This window comes from Astyanax mexicanus, chromosome 5 (genome assembly GCF_023375975.1).
Source record: "Astyanax mexicanus isolate ESR-SI-001 chromosome 5, AstMex3_surface, whole genome shotgun sequence".
In the NCBI taxonomy this organism is placed as follows: Eukaryota; Metazoa; Chordata; class Actinopteri; order Characiformes; family Acestrorhamphidae; genus Astyanax; species Astyanax mexicanus.
Window position 1 is genome coordinate 1722608 of NC_064412.1, and position 19400 is coordinate 1742007.

The 19400-nt window shown below is 36.2% G+C and overlaps 1 protein-coding gene across 1 annotated transcript in view; it reads left to right on the top strand.

Moving 5' to 3' along the window:
* The window catches only part of shq1 (SHQ1, H/ACA ribonucleoprotein assembly factor), a 117718-nt gene that overhangs the window by 40343 nt on the left and 57975 nt on the right, over positions 1-19400 (top strand). The window contains exons 8-9 of the mRNA XM_022662737.2: positions 1296-1453; positions 6924-6977. Coding sequence (XP_022518458.2) covers positions 1296-1453; positions 6924-6977 — 212 coding nt within the window. The remainder of the gene's footprint in view (positions 1-1295; positions 1454-6923; positions 6978-19400) is intronic.

Genomic DNA, 19400 nt, shown 5'->3' on the forward strand with positions numbered 1-19400 from the left:
CTCTTTTGCTCTCTGTTTTCTCTCTCTTGGTCACTGTCACTTTCTTACTCATCTCTCTCTTTTTCTCTAGAGCTCTCACTTTTGCTCTCACTTTTGCACGCAGTCTCTCTCTAGATATCACTCCCAGATCTCTCTCTCTCTCTCTAGTGCTCTTTGGTTCACTTTCACATTTCTCTCTCTCAATTATTTTTCTCTCTTTTGTCTCTTTCTCTTGCTCTCTTACTTACAGCCACTTTCTCTTTCAAATCTCTCATTCTCAACTCACAGATCTCTCTCTTTCTCTCTACCTTGCTCTGTCTCTAGAGCTCTCATTTTTGCTTTCTCACTGATACTCTTTAGATATCACTCCGCCTCAGAACTCTCTCGTTCACTTTTACATTTCTCTCTCAAATTTCTGTCTCTTTTTCTCTCTTGATATCTTACTTTCAGTCTCTCTCTCTCAGATATCTTTTTCTCAGCTCTGTCAAAGATCCCTCTCTTTCTCTTTCTCTCTCGCTCTTTTAGTTAAACAAAGAAGCACATTTTTCTATTTATATGTCTTAAAAAGGAACATCAGCACATTTAGTTTCCTGTCGTACACCCTGCACAAGGAGTGTCACAATGCTCATTGCTATCTAATTTCACGCCTTGCACGGGTGCTGTTGAAATAGTGTCAGAGTTTATGAATTAATCTACACTGATGGGCATGGTGGTCTGGAAGTGAAGTGTGTTCTGTTGCATTTCTGGTGTGTTTTTATAAATTCTGGAAGTGGAAAATAAAGGTGCGCCACTGACTGATTAAAACCCTGACAACAGTCAGACGTCCAAGTGCTCGTTAAATGTACACACACATGAACACACAGCAGCACAAACCCAACTTTTACATCAACAATAAACAGAATAGTAAATAAAATAACATTGCTGTTCCCGTAAATGAGCTGCTGGAGCTCCTTCACAGCGTCAACCAGCAGCTCAGTTTCCTCTGCTGAGAAACGCAAAAGCACTGCGCTGTTAAGATACTAATGCGCCAAAGTCAGAGCTCACCTGCCTCTTAAAGGGAATGACAACTTGCACACTGATTGGTTTATTTTACAGTAAACCCACTTTTTCTGTTAATGCGATAGCAAAGACACATCGACACGCCCTTAATCTAGCAGCTGGAATTAAAATTGGCCCCTTAGTGTTAATGGTATATTTGTTTGTTTTTTATATGGACCATAATAAAATCGATCTGCATTTGCATCCTGCCTCTGCATTATTACAGTCTATTTATTTTTCTATTTCTCCTTCTCTCTTTCTTTCTCTTTATGATTTAGCTGTGATTTTCACGGACGATGAAAAAGAGCAGATGAGGAAATTCACCAATCGTTCCTACCTGCTGGATAAAGCCACCCGACACCAGGTTTGGCTCGGCCTGGTGGACGTCATCCTCGCCTATGTGTATGACGTTCGCACTACAGAAGGAGAACACAACGTACGTCTGTCTTTAGTCTTTAGTTTAAAGCTTTTCTTTAAATCTGAAGCACAGAAACGTAGAAAAACAGAAAAAACACTACTGCTGTTCCTCCCCCACTCGCTTTAAACCCGTCCAGAGTCTCTTTAATATATTCCTGTCTGTCTTATTGAAAAGCTGCCGCACATTCCAGCCGTAAAAATAGCTTTATTTTATTCTTCACATGCTAAAAAGTAGCTTTATTTCTTCACATGCTAAAAAGTAGCTTTATTTCTTCACATGCTAAAACGTAGCTTTATTTCTTCACATGCTAAAACGTAGCTTTATTTCTTCAAATGCTAAAACGTAGCTTTATTTCTTCACATGCTAAAAAGTAGCTTTATTTCTTCACATGCTTAAAAGTAGCTTTATTTCTTCACATGCTATAAAAGTAGCTTTATTTCTTCACATGCTAAAAAGTAGCTTTATTTCTTCACATGCTAAAAAGTAGCTTTATTTCTTCACATGCTAAAACGTAGCTTTATTTCTTCAAATGCTAAAACGTAGCTTTATTTCTTCACATGCTAAAAAGTAGCTTTATTTCTTCACATGCTAAAAAGTAGCTTTATTTCTTCACATGCTTAAAAGTAGCTTTATTTCTTCACATGCTATAAAAGTAGCTTTATTTCTTCACATGCTTAAAAGTAGCTTTATTTCTTCACATGCTAAAAAGTAGCTTTATTTCTTCACATGCTAAAAAGTAGCTTTATTTCTTCACATGCTAAAAAGTAGCTTTATTTCTTCACATGCTTAAAAAGTAGCTTTATTTCTTCACATGCTAAAAAGTAGCTTTATTTCTTCACATGCTAAAAAGTAGCTTTATTTCTTCACATGCTTAAAAGTAGCTTTATTTCTTCACATGCTTAAAAATAGCCTTATTTCTTCACATGCTAAAAAGTAGCTTTATTTCTTCACATGCTTAAAAAGTAGCTTTATTTCTTCACATGCTTAAAAGTAGCTTTATTTCTTCACATGCTAAAAAGTAGCTTTATTTCTTCACATGCTAAAAAGTAGCTTTATTTCTTCACATGCTAAAAAGTAGCTTTTCCTTCACATGCTAAAAAGTAGCTTTATTTCTTCACATGCTAAAAAGTAGCTTTATTTCTTCACATGCTAAAAAAGTAGCTTTATTTCTTCACATGCTAAAAAGTAGCTTTATTTCTTCACATGCTAAAAAGTAGCTTTATTTCTTCACATGCTAAAAAAGTAGCTTTATTTCTTCACATGCTAAAAAGTAGCTTTATTTGTTCACATGCTTAAAAAGTAGCTTTATTTCTTCACATGCTAAAAAAGTAGCTTTATTTCTTCACATGCTAAAAAGTAGCTTTATTTCTTCACATGCTTAAAAAGTAGCTTTATTTCTTCACATGCTTAAAAGTAGCTTTATTTCTTCACATGCTTAAAAGTAGCTTTATTTCTTCACATGCTTAAAAAGTAGCTTTATTTCTTCACATGCTTAAAAGTAGCTTTATTTCTTCACATGCTAAAAAGTAGCTTTTCCTTTACATGCTAAAAAGTAGCTTTATTTCTTCACATGCTAAAAAGTAGCTTTATTTCTTCACATGCTAAAAAGTAGCTTTATTTCTTCACATGCTTAAAAGTAGATTAATTACTTCACATGCTAAAAAGTAGCTTTATTTCTTCACATGCTAAAAAGTAGCTTTATTTCATCACATGCTAAAAAGTAGCTTTATTTCTTCACATGCTAAAAAGTAGCTTTATTTCTTCACATGTTAAAAAGTAGCTTTATTTCTTCACATGCTAAAAGGTAGCTTTATTTCTTCACATGCTTAAAAGTAGCTTTATTTCTTCACATGCTTAAAAGTAGCTTTATTTTATTCTTCACATGCTAAAAAGTAGCTTTATTTCTTCACATGCTAAAAAGTAGCTTTATTTCTTCACATGCTTAAAAGTAGCTTTATTTCTTCACATGCTAAAAAGTAGCTTTATTTCTTCACATGCTTAAAAGTAGCTTTATTTCTTCACATGCTTAAAAGTAGCTTTATTTCTTCACATGCTAAAAATTAGCTTTATTTCTTCACATGCTTAAAAGTAGCTTTATTTCTTCACATGCTAAAAAGTAGCTTTATTTCTTCACATGCTAAAAAGTAGCTTTATTTCTTCACATGCTTAAAAGTAGCTTTATTTCTTCACATGCTAAAAAGTAGCTTTATTTCTTCACATGCTAAAAAGTAGCTTTATTTCTTCCCATGCTAAAAAGTAGCTTTATTTCTTCACATGCTAAAAAGTAGCTTTATTTCTTCACATGCTAAAAAGTAGCTTTATTTCTTCCCATGCTAAAAAGTAGCTTTATTTCTTCACATGTTAAAAAGTAGCTTTATTTCTTCACATGCTTAAAAGTAGCTTTATTTCTTCACATGCTTAAAAGTAGCTTTATTTTATTCTTCACATGCTATAAAAGTAGCTTTATTTCTTCACATGCTAAAAAGTAGCTTTATTTCTTCACATGTTAAAAAGTAGCTTTATTTCTTCACATGCTTAAAAGTAGCTTTATTTCTTCACATGCTTAAAAGTAGCTTTATTTTATTCTTCACATGCTATAAAAGTAGCTTTATTTCTTCACATGCTAAAAAGTAGCTTTATTTCTTCACATGCTTAAAAGTAGCTTTATTTCTTCACATGCTTAAAAGTAGCTTTATTTCTTCACATGCTTAAAAAGTAGCTTTATTTCTTCACATGCTTAAAAGTAGCTTTATTTCTTCACATGCTAAAAAGTAGCTTTATTTCTTCACATGCTTAAAAGTAGCTTTATTTCTTCACATGCTTAAAAGTAGCTTTATTTCTTCACATGCTTAAAAGTAGCTTTATTTCTTCACATGCTAAAAAGTAGCTTTATTTCTTCACATGCTTAAAAGTAGCTTTATTTCTTCACATGCTAAAAAGTAGCTTTATTTCTTCACATGCTTAAAAGTAGCTTTATTTCTTCACATGCTAAAAAGTAGCTTTATTTCTTCACATGCTAAAAAGTAGCTTTATTTCTTCACATGCTTAAAAGTAGCTTTATTTCTTCACATGCTAAAAAGTAGCTTTATTTCTTCACATGCTAAAAAGTAGCTTTATTTCTTCACATGCTAAAAAGTAGCTTTATTTCTTCACATGCTTAAAAGTAGCTTTATTTCTTCACATGCTAAAAAGTAGCTTTATTTCTTCACATGCTTAAAAATAGCCTTATTTCTTCACATGCTAAAAAGTAGCTTTATTTCTTCACATGCTAAAAAGTAGCTTTATTTCTTCACATGCTAAAAAGTAGCTTTATTTCTTCACATGCTAAAAAGTAGCTTTATTTCTTCACATGCTAAAAAGTAGCTTTATTTCTTCACATGCTTAAAAGTAGCTTTATTTCTTCACATGCTAAAAAGTAGCTTTATTTCTTCACATGCTTAAAAGTAGCTTTATTTCTTCACATGCTAAAAAGTAGCTTTATTTCTTCACATGCTAAAAAGTAGCTTTATTTCTTCACATGCTTAAAAGTAGCTTTATTTCTTCACATGCTATAAAAGTAGCTTTATTTCTTCACATGCTAAAAAGTAGCTTTATTTCTTCACATGCTTAAAAGTAGCTTTATTTCTTCACATGCTATAAAAGTAGCTTTATTTCTTCACATGCTTAAAAGTAGCTTTATTTCTTCACATGCTATAAAAGTAGCTTTATTTCTTCACATGCTTAAAAGTAGCTTTATTTCTTCACATGCTTAAAAGTAGCTTTATTTCTTCACATGCTAAAAAGTAGCTTTATTTCTTCACATGCTAAAAAGTAGCTTTATTTCTTCACATGCTAAAAAGTAGCTTTATTTCTTCACATGCTTAAAAAGTAGCTTTATTTCTTCACATGCTTAAAAAGTAGCTTTATTTCTTCACATGCTTAAAAATAGCTTTATTTCTTCACTGCGTTGAGCTTTAAATCACCGGTTTAAACGTATAGAGGAGCAGAGCTGTAACTCTGGAAAGTCCTGGGGAGCTGCTACTGTAAACAGATACGCTGGACCGGGTCCCGAACCCTCGGACGAGTTTTAAACATTCCTTAGACGTCTGTTCTGCTGTAGTTTTCTTTACTTTTGGGGGAAAAAATATGGAAAACTGCTCAGATTCCACCTCAAAATGTTCCTGTTCTGTGGAAGAATGTGAAATCTTAGTAACAGAAGAAGAGTTTATGTAGTTTATGGATCCTGAATGAGACGAAAACCCTGAAGCACTAAAATGTAAAAGTTTTAAAACACTCCTATAGTTTATTGTAGTATATTTTATCTTTATCTTATCAATAACTTTATTACTGCAGTTCTATCAGATTCTATCAGATTAATTCTAATTCTAATTCTAATTCTTTTCTCTGCTGAAACTGAGCCTCAGTCCTTATTAATCATGTTATCTGAGCTAAAGGCTAAAGCTAAAGCTGCTGTTTCCATGTGGGTCAGCCAGACGTGACTCTTCCTGTAGCAGGAAACAGTCCTCACCGCTTCATCTGTAATTCTCTAAAGAAAAGATTTAGAAAAGCCCTTTAATTTAACTCAGTTTTATATATAACTAAGACAGTATCCCGAGTGGAACACTTTTTAGCACCTTTATTATAAAGAGTGTAATGGCAGCTCTTTAAATACAGCATTATGTGATGATAAGATACTGTTTGTTTGATCTGTTTAGTGGATTGGTTGAATGTATTTATTATACTATTATGAAATGTATTTCAGTAATTCAGTTGAAAATGTGAAACTCATATTATATCGTATAGATGTATTAAACACAGATTTATCTATTTTAAGTGTTTATATAAGTCTTTTATCGTTGATGATTATGAAGCTTACAGCCAATAAAAACCCAAAAATCAGCGTCTCAGAAAATTAGAATATTATATAATAAGACCAATTGGTACTTTTAGAGCAGTGTGGGCAGTGTGCGTGTGTGTGTGTGTGTGTGAGTCCTGCTGGAAAATGAAATCCAGCAGATGATGACATTTCTCTCCAAACCATCACTCTTCCTCCAGACTCTGGATCCTTGATTTTTTACAAATGAAATGTAAAATGTACTGATGATCAGTGATGGTTTGGAGAGTCATGTCTGTCATCTGCTGGTGTTGATCCACTGTGTTTTATTATCAAGTCTAAAGTCAAAATCTTACAGCACTTCACACTTCTCTCTGCTGAAAACTAATTTTATGGAGATTTTATGAAGGATTTCATTTTCCAGCAGGACTTGGCACACTGCCCACACTGCTCCAAAAGTACCAATTGTTCTTATTATATAATATTCTAATTTTCTGAGACACTGATTTCTGGCATTTCATTGGCTGTAAGCTTCATAATCATCAACGATAAAAGAAATAAACTCTTAAAATAGATCACTCTGTGTTTAATACATCTATATAATATATGAGTTTGAGATGCACTAGTATATTGTGTGTTATTTGAGGGTGAACTGATTGAGTGATTGTTTTACAGGTGGAGTCAGCATGGACCATCAGGAAACTCAGTGGAACTCTGAGCTGGCTTGAGGTACAGAATGCTCTACACTATTAATTTGCTTATATTTTTTATTTTTTAGCCCTGAATAAAAGCCTAAAAGCACAGAAAACACTTATCTTAATCCATATAAAGTCTAATAAATACTAGATTATAGAGTGATTAGCTAAACTAGGCTTTGATTGAGGACCAGAAATAATGGCCTTCATTCAGAAAATCACTGATAATAGCATTACAATCACAGTGTATTTATTTAAGAACTAGTTTTCTTGTTCGACTTGATGTTTATTTGTTTATTGTTCTTTGAGTGATTTGTCACGGAGAGTTTTATTGCTGCTCTAATCTGATCTACAGTCATAAATGGTGCAATACATAAATATTTGGACATTGATGTGGCCATTATTATGTTATCTGTCTACCACAAACCTACTGACGCTGAAATTATATAATCAGGGCCGACTCAATGTTCATATATTCATATATTTAGCTCTAATTTAAAGGCAATTTACATGAAGTTAATTGGGTGGATAGGGTACAAAGATAGAATTGACCAGAAACTATTAATATAATTTAAATTATTATAAATTCAGACTGATATATGGGTAATATTTGTTGAGCCAAACATACAGAAGCAGTGTGCAGAACATCTCAGCATGTAGAGAGTTGTAGAGGTTCCATAATAACTCCAAAATAGGCTGGCGTGTCGGTGTGCCTTTGCTATCGTAACGACAGGAAAAGTACACCTTGCGCAGCTCAAAACACAAAGAAAAGCACTGTACTATTTCTCTTAATTAATCATGGGTGTGGTTAATCTTGGGCATAACGTGAAATAAACCCTTAAGAGTCAGGTGAGCTCTGACTTTGGTGGATTGCTATTTTAACGGTGCAGCTACCTGGACGTGTCCAACAAACTCTTCTCAGCAGAGGAAACTGAGCTGCTGGTTGACGCTGTGAAGGAGCTCCAGCAGCTCATTTACGGGAACAGCAATGTTATTTTATTTACTATTCTGTTTATTGTTGATGTAAAAGTTGGGTTTGTGCTGCTGTGTGTTCATGTGTGTGTAATAAGTGGGGGTGTACGCTCGGCTCGGCACAGCGCCTGTGTTACCGAGATAGCGATGAACGTCTGACTGTTGGCGTCTGTCTAGGTTGTATTCAGTCAGTGGAGCTCCTGTGTTTTCTGTTACCAAGATAAACAAGATAAAACTCCAGAAATGTACCTGAACACACCTCATTTCCAGAACACCACGCCCATCAGTGTAGATATATTCAGAAGCTCTGCTGCTATTTAAACCACAGGAGGAAGGAGTGATAATACACTGTTGGCGGGGTGTAAGATAGCAATGAGCTGTATCGCTACTCACATTGTGTAGGGTTTTATCTTCCTTCCAAATAGCATCACAATCCCACACTTCCTTCATGGTGCATCAGTTTTTCTGAAGGTGTGTTTTACTGTAGATCTTTTTTTGAGTCTCTGATTCTATGAATTAGAATTTTTTTTATTTTGTCATTAAAATGCTGAATGAAAGGGACCGTTCATGATAATTAAAAGCGTGAAGGTTTCCCTTTAGAGTATTTTGGAATGAAACTATAACACTGAAAGCCAAAGGAACGCTTTGGAAACGCTTCTTTGATTAAACTAGATGTGTGTTGTTGCCAAATAGATTTAATTGTAAGGTATTTTTGGAGAATTCGCTGCTTGCTTGCGTGTTTTGTAAACAGAGGCATATGATATGACAGAAAGTGTGTTCGCTTTCTGTAAATGTGCCAAACAGTGTCTCTAGTAAAGTACATCAGAAATGGTAAATACCATATTTTTGGCACTATAAGGTGCACCAGATTATAAGGCGCATTTTAAGAGGCACTATAAGGAACTTCTAATTCAGCAGGTCTCGCCGCTAACTAATTTAAGTAAAGCTAAGCTAAGTAAATAAAACTGTAATAAAAAAAGAGACTTTTTTGTAGTCAAAGAGAGCTGGATGTTAATCTACACAGATTTCTCTTTTGAAAACTGTTTATTTGGGTGAATAAAGCACTTCCGTTTATTTACAGCAAGCTTAGATTGCCAAATATCCCCAGCACTAAGGCTGGAGCATTAGCATTAGCTGCTAACCGCTAGCGATTAGCTGCTAATACTGCCCGACAGCACTACACCGAGGAACCCTGAGTGAAATAAAGTAACTTTTTAATGATATTAATTTTTTTTTAGATACACCTTTATACATGCTTTATGCTGATGTGTTGATGAATTTTTGAGTTATTAAGTCGGGAAACGACAAGGTTTTTGTGTCAAACTCAGATTTTTGTGCTGATTGGGTCGAAGTATTTCGCGTAAGTACTTTTTAAGTATCTGTAAACTGTACAACACTAGTAGAAATTCATTAGCAGCACAGCAGTGTACAGCAATGAACTACTCGATATCAGTATATCAAAGTATTGCGATAGTTTGCTTTGCAGTACTGTATCGATTTTTAAAAACACAGTATAGATTTTTATTATTAGTTTGGATTGGTAAAGATTGGTGTCAGAAGTGGTTTATTTAGTGTTGTGTTTAAACCCCACCCACTACATAGCAGTGTGTTGTACTCTTTTGTTAGATCTCACTGTTTCTTTTATTTTACAGTTTATAAACATGATTGTGTTTGGTAAATCTTTACAGTAAGGGTTCTAAATTCTCAAAAAATTGAATAGCATTGAAAGTAATTCAGTAATTCAGTTCAAAATGTGAAACTCACATATTATACAGATGTATTGAACACAGAGTGATCTAGTTTAAGTATTTATTTCTTTTATTGTTGATGATTATGATTTACAGCCAATGAAAACCCCAAAAATCTGCATCTCAGAAAATTAGAATATTTTTGAAGACCAATTGGTACTTTTGGGAAGCAGTGTGGGTGTAGTGGATCAAACAGAGGATTTCTTCATTGCTTGGACACACACACACACTACCCCCCATCTTATGGTCTAAAAGGAATGTTCTAACTTCACAATCACTCCCAGAACACTCTAGAAGCCTTGGAGTAATCTTTTTCAAACAACCTTAAATTTCAAAATGACATTTACTGACTATTTCTTCACTCAGCCTCGCTCAAGAGCCCTAAATGCGAGTTTAGGGTAAAATTCTGTTGACATTCCTCCAAGTCGTAAACCTCGGAGTTAATGTTAAACATTTGGAACACCAAATGAACACCATCACTAGGACGGGACGGCGGACTTAAGAGAGTGTCAAAACTTAATTAATGCCTTGGAAATTGTTAATTCACCAAATATTATACCAATTTAGGGGTTTGTGCCTAGTTATTTCTGCAATCACTTAGAAATAAGATTAATGAAATTAAGAGAAATGTTCTAAGCTTGGAAATTTCATTGACCGTTTGTAAGTGAGACTCTCTCTGTCCACCGACCTCCCCAACCGTCATAAATTCCGACAGGCAAGGACCAAGCCTTATCTGAGCACTCAGCAGAGGGGAGGAATTTCTCACTAAGAAGATTTTGCTTAAAATACATATATATTGACTATATAAAAAAGGTGTTTTATAGAATGTTTACTAAATAATGGTATATGTGTCTGGTATATGGTATATGTGTTTGGATGTGTCCTGATTGAATTCTCCTACACATTCAAGTCTGAATCAACAAGGTTTAATTAGCAGTTGATAATTTAGCTTTATTTGGTTATCAGTGGTTTAACCATGTATTATCTTTTAAGTGATTTAATTGGGTTTAAATAATAACATGACTCTTGATCTCTTTCTGACAGAGTACCATCCATCGTTGTATTTCTAAGATTATCTTGAATATTACAAAACTGTTTGTGGGCAATATATATATATATTACATTTATTGTGATTCAATTGTAAGATTGTTGTTTCCTGAATTTATCCTCACAAACTGGTATGCTGAAGAATGTATTTTGATCCACTGTTTAGTTGAGTTTTCTTTTGGTTGGGTCTATTAGAAAAATAGACCACTAGCTGAAGCATTGTGACCATGTGGGGGGTTTTATGGCCCTTTGTGAATAAGATCTTCCCTGCCAAAGTTTGAAATTGCTCCTAGACCAATCAAAACACAGACATTTGGGCCACAGGGCCAATCGTAGCTCAAGGGCCAAACAGGCCACAGAGACTAATAGTTAAACTGGGCAGTTTCCAGTTCAGTTTGCAGGGCAGTTCAGTAGAGTTCAGTCGGAGCAGTTGGAGGAGAAGCATCAGTTCAGTTTGGAGTTGAGGAGAGTGGAAGAAGATGGGTTGAAGGAAGCAGTTAGAAGAGAGAAGTTAGAGGAGAGAGGTTAGAGAGGGCCTAGAGATGAAGAAAGGATAAACTGTTAGTTAGTCATCTTAGGTTAGTTTTCTTAGACTAGTGTATTTAATCTTCTTCAAGCATAATGGTATTAGTTATCCTAGTTTAAATAACTAAGCTATTTTATGATCTACAGAGTTCTCCTGCTTGCCAAGATAGTTAATATAGTTCAGTAAACCAACTAGACCAACCGACGGATCACCGAGAGGGTACGCCAGCCGAGCCAGCTCCAGGGAAGGCTTTCCCTGTGCAGAGACTAGAAGTGGGTGTCGACCAGGTGCGCCGCTGGCCCACAGAGCACCATCTTTACCCTGCGGATGGGTCCACACTGGACCTTCTAGGGGTGCAGGATGTCAGCCGAACAAGAGGTTTAAACAGCGGACCGAACCGATGGGGACCCCCCTTTGTAGACGTCTCAGAGTAAGGCAGTTTGGGTATTTCTCTCAGTAATTGGTGTTTTGGTTGGTCAAGTCTAGTTTGGTTATTGTCCTTAACTCTTTTCTTAGTATAGATTCATTTTTAGTTATTTGGCGAAAGGGATGATCTTTGTAGGCCGTAAAATATCTTACTTATCTACTTATTTTAGTGTTCTCATTTGATTAGTTTGACCTCATTACATTAAGACCCTTATTTAGAAATATTCACTTAATAGTTCTATTAATCTTTATTCCTTTCATACCAGTATTATAACGTGTTTGTTCTTTTATTTTTCATTTATTATTCTACACTATGATTTGATATCTAATGGCTACATTATGACTTTTAATTAATTATTTACTCATATCTGTGTGATTTAATAAAATACTTTTATTTTACAAAACCTGTCATTTCAGTGTGTTTTTCTGGATAACTTGGTTATGAAAATTTCTGTCACCTGTAGAAACCACACCCTGAGATGTCTTGTGTTATTAATTAATTTGATTAATTAATTAATTAATCTAATTAAATTAATTTAATAACTGGCGCCCAATTAAAAATATTTCAACATCTCAATTAGCACCAGGTATTAAACCACTGAGCCCGCTACATGGGCAATGTGCCAAGTCCTGCTGGAAAATGAAATCCGCATCTCTGTAAAAGCTGTTAGCAGAGAGAAGCATGAAGAACTGGAGATGCAGTTTCACATTTTGAACTTAATGACTGAAATAAAGTAACTTTTCAATGTTATTCTTATTTTTTGAGCTGCATCTATATACATGCTTTATAGTTGTGTAAAAATGAATTTCGCCTGATTTTTAGTATCTAAATCCACTCTAACATTAGGTGGGAACCTGATCAGTGCAGGAATGCTGTAGAGAGGGAGGCTGGTGAGTTTCTCGTTCTCAGCGCTGCTTTTAAAAAGGCATGAAAGGCATCTCATAAATTCTTGACTTCCAGGCGAGAGAATTCCTGCTGCCTTTTTTTTGCTGAAGCTGGTTTGGTTTTTCTCTGAACTCGTCTTTTTTCTTCTCCTTCTTCATCGTCTGTGATTAAATCCTTGACATTTAACTCTAATGCAAATGGAAATAGCGAATTTAATGCCTTTAATCTTTCCAACTTTTGAACCTTCCTTCAGTATCGGCCAGAAAATGGGCAGCATATGTGTTGAATACTCTCATATTGTGATAACTTTATTATCTTAGGAAATGTCTAATTAACTGATTTTGCCATTAAATAGACCATCCCAAAATATATATGTATATAAAACTGTTGTCTATTGAACCTGTTATTGTTTTGTTTTTGTGAAAGTGTCCTAGAGTATTCTACTTTTCAATGGAACCAGATTATCAGTTTTGTTCTCCATCAGCAGCCGGAGTCTGAGAGAGAGAGAGAGAGAGAGAGAGAGAGAGAGAGTACAGTAGATCATGCTGTTTCTCCATCAGCAGCCAGAGTCTGAGAGAGAGAGAGAGAGAGAGAGAGTACAGTAGGTCATGCTGCTTCTCCATCAGCAGCCAGAGTCTGAGAGAGAGAGAGAGAGAGAGAGAGAGAGAGAGAGTACAGTAGGTCATGCTGTTTCTACATCAGCAGCCGGAGTCAGAGAGAGAGAGAGAGAGAGAGAGAGAGAGAACAGTAGGTCATGCTGCTTCTCCATCAGCATCCGGAGTCCGAGAGAGAGAGTACAGTAGGTAGGCCTGTCACAATAATTACATTATCGACTTATCGTACAATAAATGGACATGACTTTAATAGTATTTGATAATCGTGATGTGGTATATTGTGTTTATTTGTGTATTTATGTTTGTTCACATTAATAACAATTAGTTTATGCCAGTCATGAATTATAACCAATTTATAATTCAATTAGGTTGTTTTTTTAAAGGCTGAAACTGCTTATATTACCATTATATCAGTGGCATTTTAATCGCCTTAAGATGACAGTATTATCGTTTATCGCAATAATTTCTCGGACAATATATCGTCCACAAAAAATTCTCATCTTGACAGGCCGTACAGTAGATCATGCTGTTTCTCCATCAGCAGCCAGAGTCTGAGAGAGAGAGAGAGAGAGAGAGAGTACAGTAGATCATGCTGTTTCTCCATCAGCAGCCAGAGTCTGAGAGAGAGAGAGAGAGAGAGAGAGAGAGAGAGTACAGTACGTCATGCTGTTTCTCCATCAGCAGCCGGAGTCTGAGAGAGAGAGAGGTTGAAAACAGAACATTGCTTAAAAGTGAAACATTGTTTCACTAAATCTGTAGCATTATCTGGCTCCACTGCCTGACTGAGTATTTTTGGAGAAAATAGACAAATTTAGAATAAATAAACAGATAAAAATTAAAGCTTGTTTAGTTTTTGTGAGTGTGTTTCTCACGCAGCAGCTGAGAGAGTGTGTTAAGTGTTAAGTGCTGCAGGTTTAGCAGAGTCACGCTCTCTGACTCCTCCACTTTACACCCTGAATCATCTCCTTTGTTTAGCTGGAATGGTGGAGTCGCTCCTCCCACGTTCGGGCTCCTTATCTCCGTCAGTCATCAGACCCACGACTGCAGCGCTGTCAGAGACCCTGGTGACGGAGTTTGAGTCATGCTTTGTTGCTCAGACGTGGGAGAACATGATGCAGCAGAGGACTGAGGACAGCAGTGAAGGACCTGCTGTTTAGAGTGGGCCTTTTTTAGTTTCGTTCTTTAAAAGAGAAACATAAGATGCTGAGAGAGAGAGAGAGAGAGAGAGCTCATCGATAAATATGTAAACCAGAACAAAGACACAATCTTCGCATGTTTTGTAGATTTCCAAAAAGCGTTTGATTCCATTTGGCACACAGGGTTATTCTTTAAACTTATAGAAAGTGGTGTGGGAGGGAAAGTGTATGACGTTATTAAATCAATGTATTCTCACAGTAATTGTGCAGTGAAAATTGGAACACAAAGGACAGAGTTTTTTCCACAGTCAAGAGGAGTACGACAGGGCTGCAGCCTCAGCCCCACACTCTTTAATATTTACATTAATGAACTGGCTGAAACATTAGAGCAGTGTGACTCAATACCCAGCCTCACTTTGGGGAATGCCAAAATCAAGTGCCTTCTATATGCAGACGACCTCGTCTTGCTGTCACCCACCAGAGAGGGTCTGCAAGAAAGCTTAAAAGTTCTGGAGAATTTCTGTCAAAACTGGGCTCTAGAAGTCAATCATCAAAAAACGAAAATAATGACCTTTCAGAGAAGATCTAAAAACCAACGGAATCACACTTTTACAATTAACAACACCAACATCCAACACTCTAAATCATACACCTATCTGGGGATAACCATCAGCTCCACAGGAAGTTTTGGCTTGGCTGTGAAGGAACTCAGAGAGAAGGCGAGGAGAGCTCTATTTGCAATCAGAAAATCAATAAACTTTGAAATACCCATTACAATATGGATCAAACTTTTTAAATCTGTTATAGAACCAATAGCCCTGTATGGCAGTGAGGTGTGGGGACCCCTGGCACAAAACGACTTCACCAGTTGGGACAAACATCCGGTTGAAATTCTGCACACAGAATTTTGTAAGAGCATCCTGCACGTGCAGAGAAAGACCCCCAATAACGGCTGCAGGGCTGAGCTAGGTCAGTACCCCCTCCTCATCACCATACAGAAACGAGCTCTAAAATTCTGGAAGCACATAAAATCCAGTGACCCCCAGTCACTGCACTACCAAGCACTGTCCGAACAGGAGCTCAACATTGAGCGGAGTCCCCTCAGCCAGCTGGTCCTCAACCTCAGTGACCTAAAACCCAACAACATTACTGACAACAGATATCCTCACCACACACTCACTCAGACCATCAGACCCAACCAAATCACAACCCAACAACAACAACACTACCTCACACACTGGACCCACACTACACAACAACAATCCAAACTGCAATGCTACACAGCCCTCAATCGTGATTACACACTGGCCCCATACCTCACAGTTCTCAGAGAGAGGTCACCGAGGAAGATCCTCACCAGGTACAGACTCAGTGAGCACAGTCTGGCTGTAGAAACTGGGCGTCACAGACAGAGCTGGGCTCCCAGAGAGGCCAGGCTGTGCTCTCACTGTGATCTCGCAGTGGTGGAGACAGAGCTGCATTTCCTCACAGAATGTTCTAGATATGAGTCTGTGAGAACCCGGTTCTACCAGAGAATGAGCAGAGTCTGCCCTGAGTTCCAGCTCTGCTCAGACTCTGAGAAGCTCCAGTATATACTGGGAGAGAAGAGAGAGCTGATCACTCAGGCAGCTCGATATGTTACAGACTGTCACAACCTGAGGGACAACCAGTGTGGACAAAACCACACAATATAAATTATTATAACTCATTTCTAATATTACTGATTCATTGATATTATTACACATTTATAAAGTCTCCACACTCTTATTTCCTTCTATTTGAATGATCATTAATAATAATTATAAGTGTTAATCCTGTAAATAATCATTTCTGTTGGTGTAATTGTATATATGTAATCTTTCTTTTAATTATTTGTTATTAATTATTATTATTATTGTTTGTTTTCTGTTTTATGCTTTGGCAATAGTGTTGACTTTTACATTCATGCCAATAAAGCACTGTTGAATTGAATTGAATTGAGAGAGAGAGAGAGTACAGTAGGTCATGCTGTTTCTCCATCAGCAGCCGGAGTCAGAGAGAGAGAGAGAGAGTACAGTAGATCATGCTGTTTCTACATCAGCAGCCGGAGTCAGAGAGAGAGAGAGAGAGAGAGAGAGAGAGAGAGTACAGTAGGTCATGCTGTTTCTACATCAGCAGCCAGAGTCTGAGAGAGAGAGAGAGAGAGAGTACAGTAGATCATGCTGTTTCTACATCAGCAGCCAGAGTCTGAGAAAGAGAGAGAGAGAGAGAGAGAGAGAGAGTACAGTAGGTCATGCTGTTTCTACATCAGCAGCCAGAGTCTGAGAAAGAGAGAGAGAGAGAGAGAGAGAGAGAGTACAGTAGGTCATGCTGTTTATCAGCAGCCAGAGTCTGAGAGAGAGAGAGAGAGAGAGAGAGAGAGTACAGTACGTCATGCTGTTTCTACATCAGCAGCCAGAGTCTGAGAGAGAGAGAGAGAGAGAGAGAGAGTACAGTAGATCATGCTGTTTCTCAATCAGCAGCCGGAGTCTGAGAGAGAGAGAGAGAGAGAGTACAGTAGATCATGCTGTTTCTCAATCAGCAGCCAGAGTCTGAGAGAGAGAGAGGTTGAAAATAGAACATTGCTTAAAAGTGAAACATTTAAGCTTAAAAGAGAAACATAAGATGCTTGTGGTTTTTAGCTGAAATCATTCCTCCTGCTTAGTTAGAGATTCTCCTCAAATCAGAGAGACAGAACATCTAAAGCTCTCCTTCCTCTAAAATCCTCTTGTTCTTGTTCTTAGTGAAATACAGTAGGTCTCTCTGAGTTGTTTATGATGTTTATGATGAAACTCTTCCTCAACCTCTTCCTCATTCTCTGCAGCAGCTAGTAAAAGAAAATATTCAGAAAAACACAAACGAGTCGATCAGGAAAAGCACCGTGTCTACATCAACCCGTGAATTAGTATTCATGGCCCCGCCCACCTCGGCTTGGGACCGCCCACAGGCAGAGCTGACGCCGGGCGGCGACACCGTCTCGTCAGATAGGAGGAGCTAACAGCGCTAGAAACAGCATGCAGTTCATTCCTGTGTTATTTTATATACTTTACCCAGTAATTCAGAGCTAAGAAACAAATGGTTAGAATTAGTCTATGGAGGAAAAACACCACCAGCCAAGTACAATTGAGATAGGTAGGTGTAGAAACAGTTTAGAACAGTTCTGTTTACACTAGTTAAAAGTGGATTTTTTCTTTCTGGACCTGAACTCTACCCACCTCTGTGTGTAACTATAGGTTTAAATAGGATCTCCGGTGGATTTGGTGTTTTACAGAGTCTCTAAGACTAGATCAGTGGATGAACTGCACTTAGCAGGACATTATTACACATGTTGTAAAGTAACATATAACATTGTAAAGACTGTTATTAGTGTAAACATCTCTTTATTTTAAAACGTTTCTAACTGTTGTTTGTATCGCAGCCTCCTGGTGTCGCAGTGCTGTTAGCCAATCAGAGGCGATATGTTTGCATGTATGAATATTCATTATAAGAGCCCAAATCCTATTGATTCTCCAAGCCCACTCCTCCACTAGACTAAAGCAGTGTTATACCGGATCACCGGAGCACTTTTTTCCCACAAGAAACAGCTCATGTCATTCATTCATACTAGAGACTACAACTAGACATTTTAAAATGAAGGAAAAAACGATGGACTGAGATCTTAAAACCACCTGCCTCATGTTGTAGGATGGACTTCACAAGACGAGTACACATTAAGGTATACGTGTTGTATCTGGAATAGGGCTGTCGACATTAAAGCATTAACACACACAATTAATTTGGAAACACAATATTTTTTAATGCAAATAATTAAGGCATCATGTTTTACCCCAACTTCCGCCATAATCTGCCTTTTTTCCCCCATTTTACTCAAACATTTACCTATAAATAGCAAAATCAGAGAAACTGAAACGGTCTCTTAACCCTCCTTTTTATGTTCTGGATTAAATTGTGCCGTCTTAAAGTTTGAAGATCTAGGAAAAATTATTAATTATTTATTTATTTATTTTTCAGTATGAAACGTCTTCCGTTTGCCTTATATAGTGTAATCAACATATAATATGAAAATGGTTAATCTCACATATTTGCAAAAACTAAAACTAAATTGCAGTGTTATGTTTTAATGTTGTGTAAAACTGTTGTTTTATATGTTGGTTTTGAAACATAAAAAAAAATAAACATGAGTTTTTTAATGAAAACAAGTGAATTATCCTAATTAAACTATTGCCTTTTATAGGTGAGGAACACCATTGCACTAAATATTGATTATATTGATAAAAACTAGCAATGAAGATAGTAGTGGAATATTTACACTGCTTTTTAGGACTTTTTTTTGGTTTCTTTTGGATAATTAAACATGCATCGGGTCAAACTGACCACAGAACACCACTACTGTTCCTGATGAACATAATGGGAGGGTTAATTTTTGTCCAGAGCTGTATATTCCTTCAGCCCTTAGTGTTCAGGTTTAGAGTTAGGGATGTGTTTGTATTGGATGTGATGTGATGTGTGGGTGTTGTATAAATCTCGGATCTGGACTTTGACATAGTGCTGGGCGATAAAACGATATCGATATTTATCGCGATAAGTATTTTCCTCGATAAATATGATAAGCCGGACGATAGGATTCGATAAACTTTATTTTCTATTTCCTGTTTAAACTTGACTTTATTCGTCCCACCTCCATTACAGGTCACTTGCATTAAAATATTTAAATGTTAGCATAATTTAAATGCAACAAAACTTGGCTATTATTTTATTAAACATTAGCAGTAAATAATCTCAAAAGAACAACAAATAGAAAATAGAAAAACAGTAGAAAATATGTAATACATAGTTTTTATATGACCAAAATACTAATATAAAACTAATATACATACTAATACTATATAATACTAATATAAAAAGACTAAAATGTAACTAAAACTATTATACATTTTAGTCAAAAGACTAAGACTAAACTGTATCAAAATCACCTGTTAAATGAACACTGATATACTCTTGTATTTTGCTTTATGTAGTTTCCTGCATTCAGGGAGGGGAATAATCCTTTGATTAAATATAATTTTATTAAAAATCCAACTGCT